Source organism: Schistocerca cancellata, chromosome 9 (genome assembly GCF_023864275.1).
Source record: "Schistocerca cancellata isolate TAMUIC-IGC-003103 chromosome 9, iqSchCanc2.1, whole genome shotgun sequence".
Taxonomy (NCBI): Eukaryota; Metazoa; Arthropoda; class Insecta; order Orthoptera; family Acrididae; genus Schistocerca; species Schistocerca cancellata.
The window spans coordinates 220,490,275-220,513,566 of NC_064634.1; the positions used below are offsets into that span (position 1 = coordinate 220,490,275).

General features: G+C 40.8%; 2 protein-coding genes across 2 annotated transcripts in view; both read right to left on the reverse strand.

Moving 5' to 3' along the window:
• LOC126100743 (cuticle protein 7-like) overlaps positions 1–7,926 on the reverse strand; it is a 200,190-nt gene extending 192,264 nt beyond the window's left edge. The window contains exons 1-2 of the mRNA XM_049911366.1: positions 7,868–7,926; positions 3,884–4,066 (exon numbers count right to left, since the gene is read on the reverse strand). Coding sequence (XP_049767323.1) covers positions 3,884–4,066; positions 7,868–7,882 — 198 coding nt within the window. The 5' untranslated portion in view covers positions 7,883–7,926. The remainder of the gene's footprint in view (positions 1–3,883; positions 4,067–7,867) is intronic.
• LOC126101297 (uncharacterized) overlaps positions 1–23,292 on the reverse strand; it is a 557,599-nt gene that overhangs the window by 348,022 nt on the left and 186,285 nt on the right. The gene's annotated exons all lie outside the window — the stretch shown is intronic.

The following is a 23,292-nucleotide window of genomic DNA, read 5'->3' on the forward strand; positions in this document are numbered from 1 at the left end:
TATGTACTAAGTAGTGAACCTAATATTCTTTAACATCCAACAGAAACTTGGCTTTCACTTCTTTTATACCGGAAATTTAAATCAAGACTTTCGCATTGGAAAGTGCGTAAAATATTAGTAAACGTCAATCGTAATAGATTAGTACTTTTCCTTCGTATTCAAGAAAGCGTGTCACTTCCAAAATTTAGTGCATAAACATGGAGGGTATTTCACTGCGTACATCACCTGTTTTCTCCGCATGACGTGTAGGCAGAGTAAGAGGTTGTGCTGGAGTTCCAATAAAACATTCTGCACTCATGACGTGTCTGAATACAGTAATTTCAGCACTCAAACACCATGTACACGTTTAGAAAAACTTTTTTGTTCTTATTCTTATAGACATTTTATTTCTTGTCCCACATAGATTAATAAATCATACAAAATGTATAAAAATCAACAGAAAATATATACATACAACTTCAGTAGTTATTAGGACAAACACAGTTGTATAAAGCAGTACGAAGTGAGAAATATTATTTTACTGTGTTTAACAGCAAAAATAACTTGCACAAGGACTCTATGTCAGCGACTGCTGTTTATAACAACAGGATGAAGATGGAGCTACAAGATAAGCAACTTATCTCATGGTTAAATAGGAATAAATATGAAAATGGTTCTGTGAAGAAAATTAGAGAGCCTAGAGGTACGCAGCACTTTGAACTTGGACGTTTCAGAACGCATGGTACGACGTGCCTTCAGTAGTAGCTGTGACCGTGTCCGTAACCGCCAGCACCGGCGCCAAATCCAGCGCCGTAGCCTGCAAAAAAAAATTAAAACGTCAAAAACTGAAAAGTACAAATGCATCGCACCTCTGTGACAGACGAGGCAAATTCCAGTTATTTGCACAGGAATTAATTCATTAAAACAAGCCAAGCATAAGGTAGGAGACGAGGTACTGCCGGAATTAAAGCTGTGAGGACGGGTCCTGATTCGTGCTTGGGTAGCTCATTTGGTAGAGCACTTGCTCGCGAAAGGCAAATTCTCCAGTTCGAGTCTCGGTCCGGCACACAGCTTTAATCTGCCAGGAAGTTTCATATCAGCGCACACTCCGCTGCAGAGTGAAAATTTCATTCAGAAGCCAAGCACACTTTTTTATGACTTGTAAACCAGAATCAAGTTTTATACTGTACACACTAAAAGTTGTTAAAAAATTTAGATTAGAAAAGAAAAATTAATTGAACACTACAGGGATGAAGATTAGTTCAACATCAGAATGATTTGAAGTAGAAGAGCCTATTCTCACATTTTGCATACGGGTGGAAGCATGAAATCGGAAAAATTACGAAACGTCAGTAGACCTACTGAATGTCCTCGATGAGGTAAATAGTGAAAATGAACAGAAATTTAATGAAAGTTTAACGGGAACATAAACTAAAGGTAAGCCTAAATTACACAGCCAAATCTGATTATAAAGCAGATCCTTCAGAAGTGTAGTTGAGTGTAATGAAGGGCCTATTTCGCATCTAAGCTAGATTAAGGCTAAATAAAACAAAACTGTAAATGGTGAAGTTTATAAAAGGAGAACACAAATCCGTCAAACTACAACATATGAAAGGCGCAGTAGAAGAACTGGAACAGTTCTGTTAACTACGCAGCAGAACAAAACGATATGATCGAGCAAATAAGAATGCTTACTTCAAGAAAATTATTCTGCTAGCATAAAATACTTCGTCTTCACGTTTATTCACGACGTAGTTGTAGCTTTGCTGCTATTTCATGGCACCGCTAGCGGAGGTAACTTTTACTCAGACAGTTCTTGTAACACACTTTTCCGATGACATTTCCTTACAAAAGTTGTTAACCATTGTTTTATAGTGATTGGTGCCGATAGTAAGTTGCAGTCAGATGATCCCCTTATAAAGTGAAATTCGTTTAAAAAGACTATTCAATCATTGTGGTCTTTATTCTAGTTTCCATCTAGATTGTACGTTTAACTTGTTTATTTTCAGCTGAACAAAATGTTTGGCGATATAGTACGGTAACAGCCGTGTCAGAAGCATCGGTCGTTTGTGGCACAAATGATATCGTTTTGAATTAAGACTAAGCATTTACCATTGTCTTCAATTAGAATCTGATGATCTCTGCATGTCAAAACATGTTATCTCATTGCACCTACACGGATATTGCGATAACGATCACAAGCACTGTCAACGTACACGTATATGGAGTTTATTTCATTTATTGGGTACACCGCTACAGAATATTTACATGTCTCGTTATAGTGAATAAATAGATCATGACATTCTGAGAAGCCAGATGGTCAAGATCCGTAACTTTATTAACACAGAAACTAGGACCTATAATTACACAGTTATTCAGATGTTATGTAGCAAACCACAGTATGTGTACAGAACTGAAGTAATTGGTGGTACTGAGAGGAAATAATGAACAGCGCTCTTGCTCTGTTGAGTACGTTCCAACCTGTTACAAAGTATCTTTTTGGAATTGCTTACCATGGTGCGAGTGGTGCACGACGGGGTGGAAGCCGGACTTGTCGGCGTGGTACTTGACGGTGCGCACGCTGCCGTCCGCCTCCTTGAGCGAGTACTCGCCAGTCACGGCGTCTCCGTCGCGGTGCTCCTTCTGGGAGTGGTGGTCCCCTGTGTGCCCGTCGGACACCCCGTATTCGAACTCGTACTTCGGGTATGCCTGGATTTACAGAGAAAACCTTAATACTAGTCTGACACGAGCTGCATAGAAAAATTAACTCCCACCTCTTTGGATTTCAAATACAAAGAGAAACAGAGTTCACTATAACTGAGGGTGAAGCAGGTGGCAATGGTGCTGAAGACTCGAACTGAAAATTGTGATTCCCTCAGATGATAAAAGTTCCAGCCGATGTAAATCCTCGGTTCTCCAACCGTCTAACCTCCATTTGAGCCTGAGAGAACTGATCAAAAGGAAAGAGCGGAGTCAATCCTAGCCTAGTGTTACTGTCATATCCTTGGGGGCAGATCGGAAGGTGCTACTGACCTGAAACGTATACATGCGCAACATCTGTGGAATTGATAAACGTTCATGCAGTCTTGGTGACTTCAGCATAACGAATGAGTGCGGTTGATGGTGGCCTATGGAAGAACCTCGGCGAAGACGCTAGAGCAGAGCGCACGTATTCCTCAACAAGGTTTGCTTTCTAGTAGCGGTAGCTGATTCCTGATTACAGATAGAACAGCTAAGTGTATTTCAAGTGAGAGTCCTTGGGAAGTATAATGAATCTGAGACCATACGACCCCAAATGACTCAGAAAAACAGTTTCAGTGACATTCACACGGAGTGAATATGCGAATTAAGGTTTCCCTTAGTGATAAGACATTAATGAGTGACTAACGTAGAAGCAAGTTAGACTTTGTGGCTTGATGCGAGCCAGTTATAAAGCGGAATAAAGACGTATGCTACTACCCTTTAAGGGTATTAGTTGGCTTTTCTAGGATGCCAGGGAGCGATACTACGCAATGCACTTAGTTTCGGTGTGAGCAACAGGGGCCGAGGAACAGCGGTGTTTTGTCCCCGTGGTTAGATCAAAATAAATAAAATAAAATAAAATATTTACCAAGTTTTTGGTAGCTTTGTTCTCTCATATTTCCATGGTGCTACACTATACAGGAACATTCCTGACCAATATATAAGTAGAGGTTCGTATTTCAAACATAGTGAACGGTCACATTAACTGTTGATTTTCATGTAAACTGAAATACGGCTTGTTCATATTTATTATTCGCCAGTAATACACTAAGAGGACACTAGGACGCACTTGATGAGATTAGAGGGAGAAAGTCAGTCCTCTATCAACAGAATCGCTTAGAGAAGCGCTGTGGAGTACCGCCATCACAAACTACAGACTCACCACGTAGTCCACACTGTGTCCTCCGTGTCCGTGTCCGTATCCCCCGTAACCGGCGTGTCCCACAGTGACTGGATGGGCGGGACCCACCACGGGGCCCGTCTGGTGGGCGTAGGAGTGGGCGTGGCCGCACAGCGCCTGCTGGCACTTCGCAGCAATCCCCAACAGCAACAGTGCTGCCAATATCTGAAGACAGTTAACGAAGCAAATTTGTACACAAATTAGCGGCTTCATATATGAAGGAAAGCATCATGCACCTGTCAAGTGTACAATCATTTCCTGACTGACTAGTAACATATAAGAAAAACCGAAATGGCATACCACCAACCACCTTTAGTAATTATTTATATCTAGACTTATTCTGAAACCAGACTTTCTTTTCGTCTGATAATACTAATTTTTACCCCCAAAATAGTAATGTTACACACAAAATGTGTCCCAACAAATTCAAAAACCTAATAATCAGCATTATAGATAACTATACAGCTCTTTGGGAATCAGCTGGAATGAAGAGTTATAACAGTGACACGTAACTACGTTGTCTGAAACTTATTTAGTAGCAAGCTTTCAAACATCCACACCAGGAATGAACAATGCATAGACAAGCGAAATGTTACTCAGATCTATAAAATAAATAGTTAATAAGTAAACTGTCCTTCAACCACAGAAGACCTACGACGTCGTTTTCGATGTCATTTGGTGAGTAGATGGCAAAGTAAACAAAACAAAACAAAAAATACAGTGAACTAAAGATTAAACACAACGTCGGACAAGAACGGGCACCCCAATTCACGTTTTAAATGATTTTTCCAAATTCTTTAAGGGGAATGTTATTTGATCAAAGTTGTTCATTACTAAATGAACACGTTTTTGGAGGCGAAGTATTGGCATCCGTCTTCTGTCAGCCGCTTATCGATTTTTGACACTTTCCCCTAAATTTTTCCCCAGTGAACTTTGGCATGATTTTGTTACAATTCTTCTTCATTATTTTTTCTGGTTTTTTTCTATGACTGAGTGCCATTACACTTACACATGCATTCGCTGTTGATGCTACATTAAATACTACAGAAATGTTTTGGTAAATTTTTTTCCTAGAGCCCTCATTAATATCTTTAGCAGTATTTACGTAATTCAGACCATAATATTGTCCTGTAGCCTCCTCTAGGCACTTTATAACCGAAATCTAACAAACGAAACTCTGTAAACCATCTGATTTAAAACATCCGGACACCTGTTAGAGGACACTGAGATGGGAGTGTCCATCCTTGGCGTTTATGACGGCTTGTCCTCTGCTGGGGACCCATTGAGTGAGGTGGCAGAACATTCTACCTCAGAGAAGGTAGTGATGCTGGACGCTGTGGGCGGGACAGAAGTCGATATCCTAAATCCCGAAACTATTCCTCTCTGGGCAGGCCAGATCGTTTCAGGAATGTAATTGTCCACAGTCCATCGCCTCACAGCTGCCTCTGTATAACAGCGTGCCTTCTCATCAGTCAGTGTCTCCGAACTGTTACTCTAGTGTAGGCGGTAACAATGGTGTAAAACGTTTGCTTACCTTCCTCATTCAGAGTTTCCTTAAGCTCAATAAGGGGGCCACATCCTAACTTCTGAAAACGCTCTTATACCGTGACACCACTCTTTCGCACTTAACTGTTGAGATTACACATGATCGCAGGTAATGTTCTCTGGAAATCGTCAAACCCATACCATTCCGTCGGACCGCCAGAGGGTATAGCCTGATACACTGTCCAGCAGCGTCGCCCTTTACACCATTTCAATTGTCGTTTAGCACTGAGTAAGATATTTGGTTTACGAGAAGCTGCTCGACCATGCTGCCCCACGCAATGTCACTTTGCTGACTGGACTGATGTTAGCATTTTGTAACTCAGACTGATTCCCTCCACCGATTTGAGGCGATTTTGTACAACCACCCTCCACAATGCTCGACATTGGGACATTGTTTTGGTTGTAGTGGTAGTAGTTTTCAGTCCGAAGACTGGTTTGATGCAGCTTTCACGCTACCCTATCTTATGCAACCTACATTCATTTGAAACTTCTTACTGTATTCATGCCTTGTTCTCCGTCTACAACTCTCATCTCCCCCCTTTCCTCACACTTCCTTCCGTTTCAAATTGACGATTGCTTCATACCTCAGGGTGTAACCTTTTAACCTATCTCCTCTGTTAGTCGAGTTCAGTCATAATTTTTCCCCCAGTTAGACGTACTACCTCCTCATTAGTTATCTGATCTACCAGTCCAATCTACAGTACTTTTGTCTAGCATTACATTTCAAAACCTGTTTTCTTCTTTTCTGAAGAGTGTATCGTGCATGTTTCATTTCCTGTAAGATTTTCTCCAGAGAAACAGTTTCGAAAAAGACTTGCTAACGATTAAATATATATTCACGGTCAACAAACTTTATTTTTCAGAAGTGCGTTTCTTAGTATTGCCAGATTGCACTTTATATCTTCTCCTTTTTGGCCATCATAAGTTATTTTACTGTTCTTCTGATTTTGTGTCTCATTTCCTAGTCTAAATCCCTAAGCATCATCTGATTTAAATCAACTACAGTCCATTACTCTTGTTTTATTTGTTTTGATACTCATCTTATAACCTCATTCCATGACACTACCCATTCCGTTCAACTGCTCTTCCAAGTGCTTTCCCGCCTGAAAGAGAATTACAGTGTCATCAGCAAACCTCAAAGCTTTTATTTATTATCCTTGAACTTCAATGCCCTTCTCATACTTTGCCACGTTTCCTTACCTCTTTGCTTAGTGCGCAAATTGGAGAACACCGGGGATAGTAAACAACGCTACCTCGTTCTCTCTGCCGCTGTTTCCATATAGCGTCTTTCGATTCTTATAAGTGCAGTCTTGTTTCTGTGCAAGTTCTATATAAACTTTCGCTCCCTGTATTGTATCCCTGCTGCCTTCATGATTTATTCCAGTCAACATTGCCAAAAGCTTTTGCTAAATGTATAGATGCTATAAGCTTCGGTCCGCCTTTCTTTATCCTATTCTAAGATAAGGCGTAGAATCGGTATTGCCTCGCGTGTTCCTTAATTTCTCCAGTACACAATCTCATCTCTTCCAATGTCGCCTTCTAACAGGCTTCCTATTCTTCCATAAACAATTCTTTTCAGTATTTTCCAACAATGACTTAGTAATATTCACACCTGTCACCTGCCGGCCGGTTTGGCCGAACATTTCTAGGCGCTTCAGTCTGGAACCGCGCGACCGCTACGGCCGCAGGTTCGAATCCTGCCTCGGGGATGGATGTGTGTGATGTCCTTAGGTTAGTTAGGTTTAAGTAGTTCTAAGTTCTAGGGGACTGATGACCTCAGAAGTTAAGTCCCATAGTGCTCAGAGCCATTTTTTTGAACACCTGTCACCACCTGGAATTATTACATTCGCCTTAACGTGTCTCATATTTGTTGCTCAAGGTGGAATAGTTTTGTCATTGCTGACTCTCCGAAGGATATTAATAATTCTGAGTTTCATCTACACCGGAGGCACTGTTTCGACTTAGGTCTTTCGGTGCCCTGTCAAACTGTTATCGCAGTATTATATGTTCATTTGCGATAGATTATTTCTCTTGAGTAAGAGCTATCGGGAAATGGTTATAGCTGTAAGCTATAGATTACTACGAATTAATGTTCCATGACTGCGTTATCAATTGACGTTTTAAAAATTTCTTAATCGATTAGAATACCTGAATCTACAATTCTTAACTGAGGAAAGCTAAAATGGTGAATACAGAGTGTGTAAGACTGTTTCAAGTAGTCCTTTTTAGCGTGTCCTTCATTTCTAATATCTACGTCGTCAGCGCTAATCTTCCTTCCTTCCTGTCTTTTCGCTTTCTTGCCGAGTATTAAGTTGTGCAGATCCATGTACGGTTATCATAAATTCATGCAAAAATATTAGGCCACAACTTGTTCCTGATGCAATAGTATCAGAATATCGTAAAGCTACCATTCCAGCTCACCTGCCCACGGATCATATCTGCTTGAGAGTTCAGGTACTCGGCGCACACTTAAGGTGTGACTGGTGCCACTGCTGTCGATCGGTGTCCATTTATACGGGTGGTGCTACAGCGCCCTGCGTAAGCCACTGAAAAAGTCTGCTCCCTCTCCTTGCTCCACCCCCGCTGGCGCCAAACCGTTTCTTGCCACGAGGTGCCGTGTAGGCAAACGGGAGCGGCGAAAGCCCGGGCCCCCGTGGCGGCCAGATCGTCCGCCCGCATGGCACGCGATTCGGCCCGGCTCTGAGACGCAGCGGCCACAGCCCCGGACAGTTTCAAAACTCGTCACGGGCGTGCACATATCGGAACGCCCGCCGCTGCTACGTGCAGCTATGCTGTGAACTACTTTCTTGCGGAAATACTGAATGTTTTTCCCTGTTAAAGCAGTGGTCGCGCCCACCTGACGACTGTAGCCGACCTAACTCTCTTCTTATCGCGCAGCCATTGATTACTTTGCCGTGCGCGTGTTAGCTTTCCTACCAATGCGCTGTGTGTATTCTGAGGCGTCACTCAATGGAGACGATCTTTCTAGAATGTTTACACTGAAGCCTCTGAAGTACATTCGTGTTCACATATAAATATAACACCTTGAAGGCACACTCGCTGGAAAACGTACTTCTTCCTACTTTTTTAAGGCTAGATTTGTCTCAGTACTACTGTTGTACCGCCATGAGTAGATTATTTTCATTACTTATCTTCGCACTATGTCGTGTATGTTGCCATCTGTACACTTGTACATTCTTTAAGTTTGTCCTTGGCTATAAACTTTTTTTTTTTTATTTTTAGAGTTTGCCCTGGCTACTGCATCTTTTAGATTTGAGTATCACCCTCTGAATTTCAGACCTAAAGTCGGTCACATGACACCTCCTGTCGTTCCGTTGTTACTTTTTGTAATTTCTTCACATACAGTTCCATAACATTAATGTATCGTCTAAATAATGGAAACATTTTAACCACTGTAGGCTGTCAGTTTTATTCCTTTTATGCACCGTGCATATAAATTACAGTACTGGTCATTTCCGGCCTTAGGTCATTGTCAAATGTCAGCGATAAAGTATCAAAAGTACAGTAAGTAAATAAGACATATCAGTGAACAACGTTACACTTGCGTATTATAAATGTTGTTTAAATTACTTACAGGATATTGGTAATAAAAATGTTAGTTTCGTGTTACATGCGAACGGGCACGTTCGCACACATGCACATCTCGAATGTTATAGATACGGTCTCGCAATTACTAATCAGCTTACAAGAGCAACTTTTACAACACGTCGTGTAGGAAAGAACCTTACTGACAGATAGCTTCCTAGCCCTTGGACATTCGTTTAGCAGCATACCGTATACTCTTCTTCACTCATACATGCACGTAAATGTTACTGAACCCGGAAAACGTGCGTTAACAAAATAACTCCAGCAGTCATGTGATCACAGCCTTGCGTACATCACTGTGACCACGTCGCTGCAGATCCCTCCGCCCATAACTTTGTCCACGCAAAATGACAGGTCTTAGCATGCTCTTTGGTTGATGCACGTTTCCTGCGATTTGTAACAGTTATGTGTATGTATGAGGGCGGAAAAGTACGCAGTATGCTACTAAAGGAGTGTGCAAGGGCTATGAAGCTACCTGTTAGTAACATTCACCTTTGTATGTGTGGGAAGGTATTTGTCTCCACATAACACAAATCATACGTTTTTAAATGTCACACTCATATTACCAAGATCATGTAGGTACTTTAAACAATTATTGTAATACACAGGCATAATATTATGTGCTAGATGAAGCAGACATCCTTCGGTGGTTAAAATACTTCCACCATTTAGACGATGCTTTTTATGGTCTACATACAACAATAACTTATTGAAATATATGTAAAATACGGTGTATAACAGTTACATACACACATCAAAAAACGTTTTGCATCATCCCAGTTGCCAGAACTCAAGAAGATAGATGTTGAGTGTCGATATTGTATCACAGGCACAGTCCCTTTGACAGCCGATCAGTTCCACTCATTCCACAAGGAAGGAGGTACACGGCTAGTGTTGTGTGTACTTCAACCTTGCCTAGACGGTCGATACCGCGGTTCCATCGGCTCTGCATTGTTACTTTGTGTCAGGAAGGGCTCTCAACGAGGGAAGGTGATGATTATGACGATTTTGGTGTGTGGGGTGCTCAACTGCGACGTCGTCAGCGCCCGACCAGTCCCAACTTTTACACAGTCCTATTTTATTCATAGCCCAATCTAGCCACTGTCACGAATGATGATGATGAAATGATGAGGACAACACAAATACCCAGTCCACAAGCAGAGAAAATCTGCAACCCGGCCGGGAATCGAACCCGGGAACCTGTGATCCAGAGGCAGCAACGCTAGCCACTAGATCACAAGCTGCGGACAACAAAGGAAATGTCCAGGCGTTTCGGAGTGAACCAAAGCGATGTTATTCGGACATGGAGGAGACACAGAGAGACAGGAACTGTCGATGACATTACTCGCTCAGGCGGCCTAAGGGCTACTATTGCAGTGGATGACCGCTACCTACGGATTATGGCTCGGAGGAACCCTGACAGCAACGCCACCATGTTGAATAATGTTTTTCGTGCAGCCACAGGACCTCGTCTTACGACTCAAACTGTGCTCAGTAGGTGGCATGATGCGCAACTTCACTCCCGACGTCTGTGACGAGTTCCATCTTTGCAACCACGACACCCTGCAGCGCAGTAGAGATGGGCCCAACAACGTGTCGAATGGACCGCTCAGGATTGGCATCAAGTTCTCTTCACCGATGAGTGTCCCATATGCCTTCAATCAGACAGAGACGTGTTTGGAGGCAACCCGGTCAGGCTAAACGCCTTAGACATACTGTCCAGCGAATGCAGCAAGATGGAGGTTCCCTGCTGGTTTGGGGTGCTATTATGTGGGGCCGACGTACGCCGATGTTGGTCATGGAAGGCGCCGTAACATCTGTACGATACGTGAATGCCATCGGCCGACCGATAGTGCAACGATATCGGCAGCATATTGGTGGGGCATTCGTCTTCATTTACGACAGTTCGCGCCCCCATCGTGCACGTCTTGTGAATGATTTCCTTCAGGATAATGGACATTGCTCGACTAGATCGGCCAGCATATTCTCCAGACATGAAGGCTATCGAACAAGCCTGGGATAGATTGGAAATGGGCTGTTTATGGACGACGTGACCCACCAACCACTCTGAGGGATCTACGCCGAATCGCCGTTGAGGAGTGGGACAATCTGGACCAACAGTGCCTTGGTGAACTTATGGATAGTACGCCATAACGAACAGAGGCATGCATCAATGCAAGAGGATGTGCTATTGGGTGTTCAGCAATCTGGAACACCACCTCTGAAGGTCTCGCTGTATGGTGGTACGACATGCAATATGTGGTTTTCATGAGCAATAAAAAGGGCTGAAATGGTGTTTATGTTGCTCTCTATTCCAATTTTCTGTACAGGTTCAGGAACTCTCGAAACCGAGGTGATGCGAAACTTTTTTTGGTGTGTATATTTTACTGAGCGCCTAGGAAGCAACATAATACACTCATGAGCAGTTGAATTAGAGACACCCATTCAGTAATGCGTTCGCCTGATTATGGCGGCAACGCGTTCGGTTTTGGACACTGACAAACACTAAAAGCATTTCGAACTCATAACTGCCTTCCACTGACGTTACACTCCATTGTAGATCATCTTCAAAAATAATGTCTACTTGTGTTTGGTACATAGATGATGTCTGTCATTTCGCGTTATTTATTTTAGATCGCGCAGTCATAATAAAAGGGCAGAGCTGTTCAATGGATGAGTAATTTTAGTTAGGAAATATAACATATGTAATAAAGATTGTTTTTAATATACAATAAATGTATAAGCTGCAACAACGTTTCTCATTTAGTATAATTATTTCCCTTAATCATTCATTTCTGTTTAGGTTGGAATTTATATGTTAAAGAGCATTAAGAGATGCTAAGCTCTGCTCAGTAAAGGAAACAAAAGAAAAATTCGGAGTAGATATTAAAATTCACGGAGAAGAAGTAAAAACTTTGAGGTTTGCCGATGACATTGTAATTCTGTCAGAGACAGCAAAGGACTTGGAAGAGCAGTTGAACGGAATGGACAGTGTCTTGAAAGGAGGATATAAGATGAACATCAACAAAAGCAAAACGAGGATAATGGAATGTAGTCAAATTAAGTCGGGTGATGCTGAGGGAATTAGATTAGGAAATGAGAAACTTAAAGTAGTAAAGGAGTTTTGCTATTTAGGGAGTAAAATAACCGATGATGGTCGAAGTAGAGAGGATATAAAATGTAGACTGGCAATGGCAAGGAAAGCGTTTCTCAAGAAGAGGAATTTGTTAACATCGAGTATAGATTTAAGTGTCAGGAAGTCGTTTCTGAAAGTATTTGTATGGAGTGTAGCCATGTATGGAAGCGAAACATGGACGATAACTAGTTTGGACAAGAAGAGAATAGAAGCTTTCGAAATGTGGTGCTACAGAAGAATGCTGAAGATAAGGTGGGTAGATCATGTAACTAATGAGGAGGTATTGAATAGGATTGGGGAGAAGAGAAGTTTGTGGCACAACTTGACTAGAAGAAGGGATCGGTTGATAGGACATGTTTTGAGGCATCAAGGGATCACAAATTTAGCATTGGAGGGCAGTGTGGAGAGTAAAAATCGTAGGGGGAGACCAAGAGATGAATACACTAAGCAGATTCAGAAGGATGTAGGTTGCAGTAGGTACTGGGACATGAAGAAGCTTGCACAGGATTGAGTAGCATGGAGAGCTGCATCAAACCAGTCTCAGGACTGAAGACCACAACAACAACAAGCTCTGCTTCAGGGGGTAGTCAGACAGAGCCAAATTTTCATTTTAGCGTTTATTATTCTCCGTTGTGCAGTCATGTAACACCCGCCCGCAGTAGCATCTTGGACGTTATAGGCCAATCTGAATATTTAATTTCTCATGAAGGCACTAACAGAAGTGTTTAAACCTGGTCGAAAGACTTAAAATTTGTGACCGAGGGCTTATTTAGTTTCATACTGCCAAGCATATTTTTTTTTTATTTTATGTGGTGATTATTGCCTTACGGATTTCACAGTTCCCGCCTTTGTCTATACAGAAGTATGAGGTTTTCACTTTGTCTCCGGTCCCACACCATTCCGAGGGACACTTCCCGCCTACAAAGCGAGAACTAGTTATCTGTCACAATGCGAATTCACGCATGCAGTACACTACATGCCCGCCAGCCGAAGCCCCCTCCAAACTGAGGCCGTGTAAACGCGCGTCTTCCTTTGATGTACCGACAACAAGCGAAAAATAGCGCGAGGCGGTGAAGTTCGTCGTCCTAACTGGGCGCGCAGACCCACGCAAAGCCGTTATGTGCTGCGCGGGCGGAACGACGCGCTCAGTGTGGACTTGCCTTTAGTCTTTTCAATTGAGGATTGGTAATTTCAGAAAGAACTGATTCATTGCTTATACATATTCATGTGAGAAAAATCCCTTCTGATGATCATCAGACAAACATTCCCTTTTGGTGGTCATCGGATAAACATGCCCTCATTCTCTTGGGTTTTTCTGGTTTCAGGTAACAAGGACACTTTTCAATGGAACACATCATAAAATTTAGGGACTCAATAAAGGGGAAATTTATACTGCATATCTACTCGTGATGTGTTACTGGAACACTCTTTGTCAAAGTTTTGTAGTTTACCACATTCATTGGTATAATAGAAACACGATCTGTATTTAAAATAATTTCTTCATAGTCATCTGTTGTCTTTTGTTCACATAGATTCATGATCAATAAATACCCGTCGTATTGCTCAGATTGTGGAACATAGAAACGTCTCCTTAGAAAAATTTATGAATTACCGTCCTGGTAAACCCCTTACGTTATTTGATTTTCAAACAGCTGAGCAAAACTGAACGTACTCAGACATTTCTCTCTTTACCTATTCTGATCATCACTAAACTGACACACAATATTTTTAGCGCAACGCAATCTGATTTTCAATAATCCCTACAAAAAAATGACCCTGCTTAACAAAAACCTATACCTTTCATGAATCACTTAACTCACAAAAATCTTAGTTACTCGAACTACTGCAATACAGCGAGCGCCAATACTGCCAGCTAAATAAAAGATTCTAACTACTGAAGGCACTAACTACTGATAGGCATAGTTAGCAAATGAAAGATTTTGATAGAGAACAAACAATGTATTTACCTTAATAGTGTTCAAAAGTCATAATATATATATCAGTGCATGACATCCAGTCTTACAAATTTGCACTCTCTGATTGAAACACGTCCAAATCATCCGCTCTCAAAACTCCGCCATCTCACTCCCCACATCCACCACTGCTGGCGGCTCACCTCCCAACTGCGCAACGCTACGCACTGTTCACATCCAACTGCCCAACACTACAATACCAAATACTACAACAATGCAAATCAGCCACAGACTGCACACAGCACTGTCAGTGATATTCATACAGAATGCTACGTGGCGTTACCAATATAAAAACCTAAACAGCCTACTTACATTACCCCCTATGCTCCTCACAAAAATATTTACAATTTTTTTTGGACACTGGCCAATACATATTTGTTAAAAAAATTTTATATTAACGCTAACAAATATATCAAATGCACACACTTATCGATACAATGTTGGTCGAAAGCTAAAATTTTCTCACAGTCCATAAAGACAGTCCTGATCATTCATCATTGTAGTAATTGGAGTTTTTTTTTTTTTTTCAAAGTCTGAGCAGTAAAAGAAAATGCACACGGAAGTAGTGGATTTCCATGCAGTCTTGAAGAAGTAGTGTTGTCCTTCCAACGGAAAGACAATGCTGACTCTTGACATGCAGACAGGTAATGGGCCACAACAGAGCAAACCCACAGCAGAGTCAGTCGAAGTTTTGAATAATATTGATGGATAGGTAATCACACAGCAGACCACTGTAGTCCTGTTAGAGATTACGGTATTGGAGGGCCACCAGAGGTGCAGACCCACTGCAGTCCTTGTAGAAATAATGGTACCGGTGGGCCATCAAAGATGCAGACCCACTGTAATTCTTGTAGATTCGCCCAGCAGCCATCTGCTGCGACTGTGCAGGTGCACAGTCACCATCGAAGAGTCTTGCGGACAATATAACAAGTCCATAAACCATCACTTGTGCACTCACAAAGTTTTTGGAATTGTCCTTAGAACCAGCAATGCTGTTAACCAGTCGTTTGCTGAATTATTAACACGCATGCAAACACTAACAGTCCCAACTTCTCACATATTGTGCATATACTATGACCAACAGAAATGTGTGCAGTGAAATGAATGCTTGTAAGTTACTTAATTTGAGGAACTGGTGTCAATTACAATTTTATAACATGAGAATACAATTACAAAGGTACAGAAAATGTCATTAAAACATAATATACAGATAACATTAGTAGTAATACAGGCTTTACAAAAGAATAGAAATAAACATATACATCAGTGTTACAGGTATTATGACATAAGTAAATAAATATAATAATAAGGATAGTTTTCGAAACATTAATTTCACACATGAGCATTAAAACAGAACAGAAGAAATAATGTCTAAATATCTTTACAAAGTAAATAACATAGTAATAATGCAAATTATATTTGAGGATAACAGTATTCCTCATCATAGTGAATGTAGCTTAGTATTAGAAGAGAAAAAAATTCTATGAAACAGTACACAGTGACTGGAAGAACACAAATACACAAGGGTACACAAACACATAGCGGGATAACGCAAAAGGAAAGGACAGGGTTTGTTTTACTGCGGTACTTGTAATATTTGGTTTACAAACAACACTTTCTTTACTTCTTGGAGATCTCCCTTAGTTCATCATTATTCCCAAAGTCCTATCTATACCTGTTGTCCCTAAACTCTACTGTTTTGTCCATACCCTCTTTCAAAATCATTATCCTTCATTGTACACTACTCATTTTTGCCCAAATATTTTTCATGTAACTTCTCAATGCATTCTTTCCTTATTCTCCATAGTTAGTTTCTTATATAGTATCCCACCCTCATAAGCTAACGTAAATCTACTGAGCTCAGAAACATAAACTAAGGGACGAGGAAATGCAGCAGTACAAAACAATTATCACAAACAGCAATGACAAAAAAATGCAAATTGGCAAAGCAAGCAGCAATACATCTAAATTAGCAAAGCAAATGCAACATTACAACTAATATGAGCCAATGTGCAGCAACAAGAAAAGTAAATCAGTAGTAAAACTGGCTTAATACAATATAAAATTCAATAGAACTATGCCTGGCAAACAGCAGCAGCAAATGCAATAACTTATATCTAAATATGACAAACACACAAGCAGAAAAAATAGTACACTAAAGACAACAATGGAGATTAGGGAAACGTCTATTCACATCTTAGTGTCTATGTCATTAAAGTGGTGCACCACAACAACTTATTCTACAAAAAAATTACCAAGTATTTGAAAAGGAGAAAAACTGAATGTACTCAGACATTTCTCTCTTTACTTTTTGTGATCAACACTAAACTGACACACAATATTTTTAGCGCAACGCAATCTGACTTTCAATAATCCCTACAAAAGAATGGCCCTGACTAACAATAACCTATACCTTTCATGAATCACTTACTTCACAAAAATCTTCGTTACTCGAACTACTGCAATACAGCGAGCGCCAATATTACCAGCTAAATAAAAGATTCTAACTACTGAAGGCACTAACTACTGATAGGCATAGTTAGCAAATGAAAGATTTTGATAGAGAACAAACAATGTATTTACCTTAATAGTGTTCAAAAGTCATTATATATATATATATATATATATATATATATATATATCAAATCATGACATCCAGTCTCACAAATTTACTCCCTCTGATGGACACATGTCCAGATTATCCGCTCTCAAAACTCCACCATCTCACTCCCCACATCCACCATTGCTGGCAGTTCACCTCCAACTGCGCAATGCTACGCGCTGTTCACATCCAACTGCCCAACACTACAATACCAAATACTCCAGCTATGCAAATCAGCCACACACTGCACACAGCACTGTCAGTGATATTCATACAGAGTGCTACGTGGCGTTACCAATATAAAAACCTAAACAGCCTACTTACAACATGATGAACACAGTATAGTAACATCAGTAATTCACACAGAAGCCAGGACTGCTGCACCTCGGTACGCACCTGTGATAATGTGCAGACTCCTGCTCAGCGAAACGCCGATTCTCGAAGTCGATCAAGGGGGAGGGAGCTAATGGGGGAGGAGGGGGTTTGGGGGAATGGAATATAGCTTAACAAAACGAGAGTCGGGTCCCTCCACCGACAAACAGGTAAAATTTGGTGTTACTTAAAGTAGTTTTTGGTAGCTATTTTGGAGTTCAGGGTAAAAAAAAACTTCTTTTAACATAGGAGATTTTATAAATTACGTTAACCATAAAAAGGTCAACTTACAACAACTTTTCATTAATTTTATGGCCTCAGAAAATGGCGTGAAAGTAAAAACTTGAACTTGACATGAATTTAAAAAAATCTGTAACAAAATTCACTGGATATTTCCGTCTCTGTTTCTTTTTACTGAATACGTCAACCCGAGACTGGTGTAGTAACTGTTGAAGTAATATATTCAGTGATTTCTGATGTCGTATTATCCAGTGTAATATGATATTCCATTTGGGGGGGGGGGGCTATTGCCCCATAGCTCCCCCCCCCCCCCCCCCCCTCGCCACTCTTCCAGCGCCCCCAGCCAAGGCGTTTAATATCAGATGTTTATTTTGTAACGAAGATGTTTACAGTCTCAGCTACTACATACGGCTTTTGAGTGAACAATTCCACGTAGACACTGCCTCTATACAATTTAATCTGGAAAGTATTGGTTGTAGCTACAGTGCACACAGCAGGCGACGACTGAATCGACTATGCAAATGTACCTCATCGGAATATGAACCAGAATTGTATAATGACTATAAGCAGCGATTGGTTCCAATAAGCATTGTGTATTTTCACAAATCAGGAATGACTGTTTCAGTTTATTACTAAATTTCATAAATTTCACAAACTCGTTTTTACCAGTCATAATGGTAACAGTAAAAGGTACGTGTAAGGAGAAGGCCACTTACTTTGTATGAAATAGGAGCATTTTCTAGATCAATTTGACTTCAATTATAGAAGAATCTGAGAGAAACACATTGTCTGTCACTTACACACTTTATCTGACACTTACATCAAGAAGAAATTTTATATATAATAAAATGTTAGTCGGCTGTAATTTTAATGTATCGATTTAGTGTAATGTATCGATTTACTGATACATATTTTCGATAGCACGAGTTTATCAGCCTTTTATTAAACAGATCGATTGCAAGGATTTTGACTTCCACGGATACATTTGTAAAGCTTGGACACATGACAGGATTTGAGTATTAAGGAACGCATTGTTGAGTAAGAAAGATCGTGGTAGGCAGAACAGCAGCGGCGGGGAGCACGGATCGCCGTCGAGTCCTGAACGAGATGTGACGATGATCGGTCGGCTCAGCTGAGCTCTGGGTCAGAGCAAGCGGTTCCCTTTTGAAGATGAGAAATTTTTGTAGGTGGATAAGAGCTAAAAATTCAATGTTATTGTAGGAAAGCCTTTTGGGATTTGGTTTTGACGCACAAACGATTCAGCAACCAAAAAATATATTTTGCAGCATTACTTTGCATGCATTTAGCGATTATCATAGTTCTTTAATTTTCATTGTTCAGAGAGTTCAAGTGTTAGATAAACGAGACGATTTATCAGTCATATGCCTAAGGTGTTAGAAAGTTCCATACACCTCTGTTAGTTAAAAGGAGAGTTTGACTTAATAAATTAGAAGTAAAACTGACAAGTTTTATACTTCAGTAGCGTTTGGTGTGTTTGATAGGACTGAAAATAATTTTATTAATAGGAGTTTAAGTATTAGATTTGCAATTTTGAGAAAATTAAATAAGTTCTGAATTCATTTTAATTTTCATTTATAATCATCCTCCCTATTTTCTTAAATAGCATACATTTCGAATACATTTTGAATACAATGAGCACTAAGAGCATTGTTAGCAAATTAACAACATGGTGAGTGGCTAGAGTGTTGTCTTTCATGAGATGTGGTAAATTATAGCATTCAGTGCAGTGGTTTTCTCTTTCAGCTTATAGAATCCCAGTAGCATTGTCACTGGCATCTACGCTGCTACAGAATAGACCTGAACATCTATTGCAGGTAAGACAGGGCTTAATTACACAACTCTTGTTGCCTGCAGTGAAATAAATTGGAGGTGGACACTTTCTGCATTTGTGAGTTTCAGCTATTGTGAGTGAGCATTTCCGCGACGAGGTGAATTTCATTTAATACTGTAAAGGTCCAAAGTTCCTTTCATCAGAAATTTCCAAATTAAACAATTTTCATTTTATTAAGTATTTTTCGCAATTTCCGATCATTAACTATTTCACATTAGATACTTCCAACAGGTATATATTGAGCACAGTTAAGTGAGTGTGCATCTTATCTTACCCGAGAAAGAAAACAACAGAGTAAGCATTCACATACCACAGTGGATCTAGTGCGAGCAGTGATACTATTCCGTGCGAGCCTAGAGAAGTTTTTTTTTATGTAATGTAAATGACGTATGTCAGTATTATCACCAACCTGTAACACAAACCAATTCACTTGTCCCTCTCGAAAGATTGTGGTAATATGCAGTGGTACAACAATGAGTTACTTGTCATTCCCCTTATTTCTCTTTTGTCTTATCTTCTACAGCCATTCAGTCATAATCTGAATACTCGATGATGTAGACGTTTATAGAAACGTCTTTATTCAGTGTTTTGAAAACATGAACATGTTTCAGCTCTGTAGCGAATGACACATTGGTGAACCGTGGCGCTATTAAGTTGTACTGTTCTCTCTGGGGCCACTAGCTCAAAGGTAGTGTCGACTATCCCTCTTGCGGCCCTGTTGTCAATATCTATGAGGATGAGTTGGTATCTGTAGGTTGTGTCCACAGAAGCTCTTTGCTTGCCGATATATATACGTGTTCGCTGGCGTGAGAAAGGAGGCACCAAGATTGGGGATTGGCGGTAGCGTCACGAAAAGAGGCGGTCACGAGGTCCGAGCAGCCGAAGCCCGGAGCTACGCAGGGCCTGTGCAAAGGAAGGGTACCGGAGTACTCCACCAGGGTCAGCGTCGACTACAAGTAGCAGGCCGACATCTCTTCGGTTGGTTGGCGACATCTATGTCAGAACACCGTTTGTGGCCTGGCTGCCCCCTTCTACCTGGCTGACATTGGCACCACCCAGTAACCGCCGTGGCGCACCGAGGATCCATGGAGCTGCTTGCTGATAAAGGGGAGTAACATTCTGTAATCCTCTTGGTGGTTGGTGTCATAGTCTACCCGACCTGCTAAATATTTTCTGGTTTGTACCCGACCTTCAGAGCTTTACTCAGTCGGCTCTTTGGTCGTAAATATAGGCTGTAGTATTGTACTAGACGCTAGTTGTCGTTTGAAAATTTCTTGTGGTATTATATTGCCCTTCCTTTATAGTTCATACCCCATCATTGTTTTAATGAATCAGCTCCTGGTCGAAATTAGAGTCGGATCAATTGTACCAAGGCACTGGTTGCCGTTAAACATAGGTCTTGTGGTTAGATTTAGATTTTAACCAGTTAATTTCCTTGATTGTAATTGTATTTGAGATAATCTGAACTACCTGTTGTACTAAGCTGTGCGTTCCTGTCTTTGAAAGACGGGGTCATTACTGGTGTGTTTTTAACAGGATCTTGTGGTCCCGCCGAGTGAGTTCTCCAGTAACAAGTGTTCAAAATGTTTTAAAAGGTTCTTTCAGAGCGTCCTTCATAACTAAGAAGCAATTAACTGCACAACGAAATGTTTATTGAATGCGGTTTTGTTGTTGTTGGTTGTAAGCTTATGTACGTAAATATCCACACACGAATAAAAATGATACTCATATCACAGAAACACGTTATTGTTAACAGAATGCACTTAGGGTTCAAAAGTATGCAGGCCGGGGTGACCGAGCGGTTCTAGGCGCTATAGTCTGGAACGGCGCGACCGCTACGGTCGCAGGTTCGAATCCTGCTTCGGGCATGGATGTGTGTGATGTCCTTAGGTTAGTTAGGTTTAAGTAGTCCTAAGTTCTAAGGGACTGATGACCTCAGCAGTTAAGTCCCATAGTGCTCAGAGCCATTTGAACCATAGCCGTCAAAAGTATTTGCGAAGGGCTGCAAAATGGAATATGGGTGGCTGATTTGGGGGGATGGAACCAAACAGTGAGCTCATCGGTCCCAGCGGATGAGGGAAGGAAGTCGGCCATGCCCTTTCAAACGAATCATCCTGGCATTTCCCTGATATGATTGAGAGAAAGTACGGGAAACCTAAATCAGGATGGATTGACGCGGGTTTGAAGCGTCGTCCTCCCGAATGCGGGTCCTGTGTACTAACTAATGTGCCACGTCGCTCGGTCACGGCTTATGGAATTTGTTCGAGTTTCTTGGAGCAGAGCTGAATGTGGTAGACGGATGATGATCATTATGTAATATTACTTGAATGTGTGTTATCTTAAACACAGACCAAGGAATGTGAACTGATAACCTTAATGTGCTGCTGAACTCAAAGCCTCATCACTTACATGAAACTGAAAAGAATCTGTGTGTTTGAAAACCAATCTCACTCACAATCAAATAAATAATTAAACAAATAATTTCACACTCATTGCGAACTGTTTGAACGACACTGTAATGTCGAACTGTATAAGAATGTAAGCTGAAACACAAGAAAATTTCTGCACTGACAAACGGCCCTGGTAAAATCAAGAAACTGACAGAACCTACATTGTGTAAAGGAAACGTAGCATTCACGTATTGTGAATCTCACCTGCAAAATGAAGTATTGGCAGAAACAGCAACACAGCAAGACAGGGCAACAGTTAAAAAAATACTGCTAAAAACTAACTACGTTTGGTACAGGGAACTTGGGCTAATAATCTTGACACACAGTGCCAATGACACAAATGACTCAACCTTTAAATTCTGGAAAATGGGTTAGGAAGGAATTAATAAATGAGAGCAATTATAGACTCTAATATGAAAATTCATATGATCTGGTAACTTCCAAGATACAGTAAATTAAATCAGAAGATAATCAGTAGAATAATTATCAGAAACTCGACTGTGACGAGGGTGAAGTGGATCAACAATACAAGTCTGCAAAAATAAAAATAAACTTTTTATCTCATCAAATAATACTTTGTTTCATTTCAAAACCCGTTTACTACCCAACCATTGTTCTGAGTCATCATTCCTCCTTGTAATAAATCTGCAACTCACGTAGTCCCAAAAATGTGTCCATGCATTACACTGTAAACTCAACGAAAAACATTCCGCTTGCTGTACACCGCAGCTATCCACTACTGACTGTCAAAATTTTCTAAGACTCCACAGTTATGCCACCTCAGACACTGACACCTTTGCATAACAACTGTTTCCAGGACCAAAATTCTTTAAATATATCATTTTGCATTGCAAACATTAACACATCCACTAACATAATCAAAAAATAACCATGTTTCTATTGCTACTGCATGGCTGATTAGGGGAAACTGTTTGAAGTGAGAGGGGCGGAGATGCCTGGAAGTCACTCGAGGGAGAAGTTGCAGAATAGGACTGCACCGTGGGGGGGGGGGGGGGGGGGGGGGCGGAGGAGCTCTTCAGGAACAGAACTGCATTGAGGAGAATGGACGACAGAAGAAGAACTATCTGTTGTTAGATGCTGTGAATAAAAATCAGTCTCCGCTTAGAATATCAAATTGTTTATCTTGTGCATTAGAACTGATCTCCTCCGATTGTCAGACTGGCGGAGCTGCATTTTAATAAATTCCCCAAAAGTAGAACACTCATCAGGACGTACATTTCACACATTTCCCAAAACGCTGTAAGCGTCGGATCTTCTTTCTTCTTACGTTTACTTGAAAATCTTTCCCTGGCACGCCATTTCTTCTTCGTTAGTAGAAGCTGAATCACCAAGACCCTCATGAAAAGTGTCATATTTAATACGTCTTCCACGACATTTAGCGTAGAATCGTGTAGGCATTCCTCATCATCAGAACTCTGAAATGAAAAATTAGGCTATATCGTATTAATTTTGACGGTAAATGCTTTATCTTTACAAAGGGTTTCAGCGTCGCAAATTTCGATGACAATCATTGGTATACTTTGTTAGATATTTTGAGCACATACAACAAACTCGTAAAGGAATCTCCAGTTGCCAGAAAGCGCGAAGTTATTGC